Source organism: Octopus bimaculoides, chromosome 8 (assembly GCF_001194135.2).
Source record: "Octopus bimaculoides isolate UCB-OBI-ISO-001 chromosome 8, ASM119413v2, whole genome shotgun sequence".
NCBI lineage: Eukaryota > Metazoa > Mollusca > Cephalopoda > Octopoda > Octopodidae > Octopus > Octopus bimaculoides.
Window position 1 is genome coordinate 83,358,762 of NC_068988.1, and position 7,149 is coordinate 83,365,910.

General features: G+C 38.1%; 1 protein-coding gene across 2 annotated transcripts in view; it reads left to right on the forward strand.

Moving 5' to 3' along the window:
• The window catches only part of LOC128246987 (uncharacterized), a 29,258-nt gene that overhangs the window by 3,741 nt on the left and 18,368 nt on the right, over positions 1-7,149 (forward strand). For both annotated transcript variants that reach the window (XM_052970222.1, XM_052970223.1), the window contains exon 2: positions 868-1,033. In XM_052970222.1, the coding sequence (XP_052826182.1) occupies positions 868-1,033 (166 nt within the window). The remainder of the gene's footprint in view (positions 1-867; positions 1,034-7,149) is intronic.

The following is a 7,149-nucleotide window of genomic DNA, read 5'->3' on the forward strand; positions in this document are numbered from 1 at the left end:
ATATATATATATATATATATATATATATATATACGCACACACGCACACACAATAGACTTCTTTGGTGTATCTCTAACAAAATCCATTCACCAGGCTTTGGCCAGCCTGGGGTTGCTGTGGAAGGCATTTGTTCAAGGTACCTTTAAGTGGGACTGAATCCAAACTAAACCCACATGACTGGAAAGTGTACTTCTTAACCATCCTGTTGTTGGCGCCTTTGGCAAGTGTCTTCTGCTAAAACCCTATAGCCCTAAGTCAACTAAGTCCTTGTCAGTGGATTTGGTGGATGAAGTTGAAAGAAGTCTGTTGTGTGTATGTTTTTGTGTCTCTTTGTCTTGACATTGTGTGAGATCGTAAGTTAGTCACAGCTATATAAAGGTATCCTTCATTTCCAGTCTGCTTGGGGAAATATTATTTTGGAAAACAGGTGAGGCCACAAAAAGCATATCTGGGTATCTGTTCATAGAAAATTTACCTCAACAAATGCCATTTGACTTATACAAACAGAAAAGTGGACATTAAGTGATGTGTGTATGTATATGCACATATAGTTTCCATGTACCAAATACCACATACAAAATATTCTATATGGTAAAAGACACTCAAGGTTCCATATAGATCTGGAACCACTTTGTACTCTAAGCATGAATGTAGGTTTTATTATGTCACCATCTCACTATTGAGCAATGAGTTAATTAGATGTTATACCATACTTAATGTAAATAAACCTAGAAATTCTAATATATGTTACTATGATCAACAGGAGCAGTGACGACAACTCTTAGTATTTAAATTAAAAATAAAATGCATTGAGGAGTGATTGCATATATCTGTCTTGTCTTGATTTTCTTGAAATCTGTGTTTCAGGTGTTTTTTGTAGACATTGGTAAAGAATTATGTATGGAAAAATCAGTACTGAAAAAATGTCCTCCATCCTTGTACAAACCACCTGCAATGTCTATCCACTGCTTCTTAGTTGATGTTCTACCCTTAAACAGTTCTTGGAGCACCACAGCATTTGAAATCTTTAAAGGTAGCTATCTTACTATCACACAATTCTATTTTAAAGCAAAAATATTTTCAGAAACATTTTTTTTTTTTCTTTCATTGTTGTACGGTTGGGCAAACTGGGACAAGCAGTGTCTTCAGTAAGGTTTGAACTTATAAACCATATGGTCAGTAACCCATATACTTATGTTTTTATGTTTATCCTCCCCTTCATTCCATTCACCATTCCAATGTTAAAGGGCATTTATTTACATACAGGCTAATTAGAGCAAGCAGCGTCAACCAAGCCAACTCAAACAAGTAGTATCCCCTGTGTGCAACATATATTTGCTGAAGCAAGGTTTGAGCTTGTGACCTGGAGCTGATATTAGGTCACTAAATTGTAGTCCAAACATATTCGTCTCAGAGCAGTTGCGTTGCACTTCCACTTTATTTTAGGCATATATTTGGAACATCTTTACATAATAATCACCATTATGAATGTTGGTTGGTCAGTTGGTTCATTGGCTTCTCCTGTCATGCTTTACATCGTAAGGAGAGAGAGAATAAAAGCGAGATACTGTAAGAGTTAATATAGGAGCTGAGGGATGAGTGCACTAACTAGGGTTGGTGGCAGGCAATGAGTAAAGGAATGCTAAACACACAGTAACAGAGAATGAATCTTACATAGAGGAGGAAAGGAAGTAAATGACAGAGTAGTTGGAAAAGGCTAGGCAATAATTAATGCTTATTGTGATGAATATTTTTCCATAGATGCTTTTCAAGTAAGCTGTCTGTGAGCTGAGTAAGTTTTTTTTTTTTTTTGCTTGAATTACTGGGATATTTGCTGACTTATAAATTCATTGTAAACTGTTACCTACAATTGCTATTATAATATTAATACACTGGGGTGCTACCAGTCATATGATGAGTAACTGTGGATGTATACTTTTTCCCCCATGGATAATATCAGGAAATATGACATAAAACAATAATTACAATTGGTAATAAAAGTATTCTTCCAGAATTACCTGTTATATGACAGGTAACACTCAAGTAATATCTAAAGTAGAGGTTAGTAAGTCCAACTACTGCAAGTATTATTTCATTGAGTTTCTTCTTTACAGAAATCTTTATTCTACATAACCTCAGTTCACATTAGCTTTCAGGAAATAAATACCAGATTATCTGGCAATGTTACCTGTGATAGACAGGAGTCTGTTGCAGGTAATATTAAAAACATTCAAGTATTCAAGGAATATCATTTACTTAATGTTTTGGATACAGTCCAGAAAATCCTTCAGCCATTGTCAGTTAAGTCTTGGGGTATCTGGATGATAAACAAAGATTGACTTAACAATTTGTTCCACCAGCATGGCTGTATTATTAACACGTTTGTATTGAGGTTCTGCATTCAGATACTCTGTATGGTACTATTTCCAGATATCTGCTACAACATCAGGTTGACCAAATGTTGCTAGCATTTGAGATTTTATGACATGAGTAGCCATGTAGCTCATCTACAGCAAGAAACCTCTTTACTGTAGCTCCACTCAGTTGAAGGGGATCTTAGCCTTGCAAATTGCATGGTGACTTAACTGGTGTTGATACCATGATAAAAGCACCCAGTACATACTGTAAAGTGGCTGGCATTAGGAAGGACATCCAGTCATAGAAATCATGCCAAAACAGACATTGGGGCATGATGCAGTCCTTGGACACATTGGATCCTGTCAAACTAGCTTACCATGCTGGTATAGAAATGGACATTAAATGATGATAATGATGGAAACTGGGGAAGCTCATTATATGTATACATGTACATGTATAAATGTACATTGGTGAGAAGAATGGAGAACTGCTTACCAACCCCATATAAAATATATCTGAAGCATTCCTCAAAGCTCCCTGCCTATCTTTTACTTACAGAAGTTCAAACTGAAGTGCAGTTACATCTACACTAGTCTGGAAGAGTTAAGACTACTGACCCCTTCCTCAAACTATTTAACATGTAAAGTGAAAATTTGTGGAGGCGCAATGGCCCAGTGGTTAGGGCAGCGGACTCGCGATCGGAGGATCGCGGTTTCGATTCCCAGACCGAGCATTGTGTGTGTTTATTGAGTGAAACCACCTAAAGCTCTATGAGGCTCCAGTAGGAGGTGGTAGCAACCCCTTCATTGGTGTTCCACTGTTGTCTCTAGATAAGACAAATTATCCAAGCTGCAAGACATAAATGTAAAGTGGTTGGTGTTAGGAAAGGAGATCCAGCCATTAAAAAATTCTGGTCAAAAATGGACTGTGTGAAATGTGGTCCCAAACCTGTCTAGGCAGGCGGTAACTCTAAATAACAACTGGCTTAGAATGTGACAACCCATCCAGCTTATGCCAGCATGGAAAGTGGATGTAAGAAAATGGTAGTGGAGAATAAGAACCAAACCCGCTGGGATAAAAGTTACTTGACCACTGGTGACCTAGCCAGGATATTAGTCTTCTACTTAACTCTGTGGATACTGAACTAAATTATCATATTTAATGTAGGAGCAAGCTAATTCGAAATAATTGCAGTAACAAAAAGACAGTATTAATAACTATTATTATTTTACTCCCCTCAGCAATTAGGAGACAGCCGGTGTTTCAGTTATTTGACCTCAGTGAAACATGGATTTCATCATACTTGCCAATCTAGTAGCAAGAGACTTACCAAGTAAATGTACAATAATACACACTAATTAGTGTTAAAAATTAGCATAGTTTAGAGGTTAGTGTTATATTTAATGCAATGAGCATTAAAGCATAAAGAATATTATGGACCATCATCACCTCGTCTTTGGGTACCTTTAAAAGAGTCCACTGTGTTGCTAGCATTCACATCCATCACCTACCAGTCATTGAGGCCTTGAAAAGGATTGTAGGCACTGTGTCTTGATCCCTTGGCTGAACCTTAGCCCCATCTTGTTCATCATAATCTTCCAGGCAACAACAGAGGAATTCAAGACAGGCTGCCCCTGGGAACTCCTCTATGCTGATGACCTTGTTCTTATGAGCTGAGTCCCTTCCAGAACTAGAGAAGTTTCAGGTGTGGAGGCAAGGTCTAGAATTGAAGGGTCTTAGAGTTAATCTAGCAAAAACCAAAGTCTTAGTAAGTAGAAAACAGACAAATCACAAATCGCCTCAGGTAGATGGCCCTGCTCAATCTGTAGGAAAGGTGTCAGTAGAAATGCCATAAGAGGTGTAGCAATATCAGAGGTAGGTTAACGGAAAATAGTTTTTGTGTGTGATAGGTGCACATGTACAATTAACATTAGAAATGTGCAGGAAATAGACTCCGTCAAATGCCAAAGGGGAAAGCTAGAAGTAGTTGATAGCTTCGTTATCCAAGTCAGTAGCAGGGGTGGATGCTCCAAGAGCATTGCTGCTAGAATAAGAATAGGTTGGGCAAAGTTAAGAGAGCTCCTACCTCTGTTGGTAACAAAGGGCCTCTATCTCTCTCTCTCTCTAGGAAGACATGGGATAAAGTGGTGAAGCATGATTTTCAAACGTTGGGCCTCACGGGTGCAATGGCTAGTGACTGGGACCTTTGGCGATATGTCATGCTTGAGAAGACCTGTCAAGTCAAGTGAAATCATAGCTGTGGTTATTGTCAGTGTCACGTAACTGGCACCCATGCTGGTGGCATGTAAAAAGCATCTTTCAAGCGTTGGACCTCATGGAGGCAATGTGGCTGATGCTGGTGTTGCGTAACTAGCACCCATGCCAGTGGCACATAAAAGACACCTTCCAAGCGCTGGGCATCATGGTGGCAATGACAAGTAACCTAGGCCTTTGGCAATATGCCATGCTTGAAAAAACCCATCAAGCCAGGTGAAATTGTAGTCATGACAGATATTGGTGTCATGCAAACTGACATCCATGCCAGTAGCATGTAAAAGCACCCATTACACTCTTGGAGTGGTTGGTGTTAGGAAGGGCATCCAGCCATAGAAACCATGCCAAATCAGGCTAGAATCTGGTGCAGCCCTGGTCAAACCGTCCAACCCATGCCAACATGGACAACGGATGCTAAATGATGATGATGATTAACCCTTTTATCAATATATTTCAGTTGAATTACGTTGCCTTTCAATCTTAATCATTCATTTTTCCATGTTTTTCCATGCTAGCATGGGTTAGATGAATATATTGAGGCATTGTTTTACTATTGGATGCCATTCTTGTTAACCCTTACCTGATTTTCAAGTAAGGGATCACTTATTTCATGCATCACTGCTTGTAGCTCAGCAATTTTCAGAGAAGCACAAATATAAACAATTACACAGATGTGTGTGTGTGAATGCACACACACACACACATGCACGCAGAGACTTTCTGCAGTTTCCTTCTGCCAAATGCACTCACAAAGCATACTATAGTAGAAGGTACTTAGTAAAACTATAGTAGAAGGTACTTAAACAAGTTGCCATGCAGTGAAACTAAACCCCAAATCATGTAGTTGGGAAACAGACTTTTTAACCACACAGCCATGCCTGTACTTAATTCCTCTTAATTTTGGAAATAATGAAGAATTTAGTAAAATAAACTGTTCATTATTAAGCAGATATTTGCAACATGGATTAACAAAAAGGCTTTAATTTAGATCACTTTAAGACCTGGAGTTTGTATCCTGGAACCAGAAGCAGTCTCAGGTGGGCTAGTATCAAAAGAGTTAGGCTTTACCTATATGTGAACATACCTTTTAGTCGGTCTTGCTTCAAAGATGAGTGGAGCCTAGTGAATGAGCAACAGTAGAATAAAGAAGCTTGTAAATTGCTACCATCCTCCTTTCCCCTCTCTCCTCCAACATGGCTAAATAAAAAGTAGTTGTCTCTATTAGTATTCAGTTTGAGTTTCCACATCTTAGAAACTGCTAATGCTGAGTAATAACTGATGGATATTTTATCAATTATTACTACTTTATTTACTTCTTCCAGTCAGCTATGGTGTACTGCTGACATTAAAAATAGTTTTGTTCAACAAATTGATTTTTTTTATCTAGTAAATAATTTATTTATATATATATATATATATATATATATATATATATATATTTTTTTTTTTTTTTCACACACTGTAATCATCATTTTAACATCCACTTTTCCATCTTTGCATCATCAACTCTTACCTGTTTCCAAGCAATACTTGGACGTTTTCACAGAAGTTTGGAAGCAACAGCACTACATGACAGTGAGGCTCATTTACAACTGTCACATGATGTCAAGACAAGGGGTCACAACACACACATGCTATTGCTTTTTACTATTTCCATCTACCAAATTCACTCACCAAAACTGGTTAACCCAGGGCTATAGTAAAAGACACTTTTCCAAGACACAGAGTGGAACTGAACTCAAAATTAGTGGTTGGGAATCAATCTTCTTAACCAACTCTGCCACATTATATAGAATATATTTTGAACTAGCTACAAATTGTATGAAAAGAGATTAGTTACATAAAAGACAAACTGCAACAGAAAGTGCACAGCCATACATTGTGCATATATTTGTTTTAGATGTTGGTAATCAAAATTCACTCAAATGCTTATAACAAAATAGTGTTGTAATTCGCTTGAAGCATTGTAGTGTGTAAACTATGTAAATATTTTAAAGACTATTAACCCTTTAACATTCAGATTACTCAGTCAAATGTAATGCTCATCTATTTACATTTTCTTTAATTTATCATGAATTATCCTTTAGCTTAGAAATGTCAATGATGTGATTGTTTATTTTATCCTACAATTTATTTCACCCTACAATATCATTTTTAGAATGACATTGTAGGGTAGGTGTGAGAAGCTAGATTTGGCCATTTGGAACATCATCATCATCATCATCATCATCGTTTAACGTCCGCTTTCCATGCTAGCATGGGTTGGACGATTTGACTGAGGACTGGTGAAACCGGATGGCAACACCAGGCTCCAATCTAATTTGGCAGAGTTTCTACAGCTGGATGCCCTTCCTAACGCCAACCACTCAGAGAGTGTAGTGGGTGCTTTTACGTGTCACCCGCACGAAGGCCAGTCATGCGGTACTGGCAACGGCCACGCTCATCTCGCTCGAGAAACCTCATGTGTCACCCGCACAAGAGCCAGTCCAGGGGCACCAGCAACGATCTCGCTCGAAA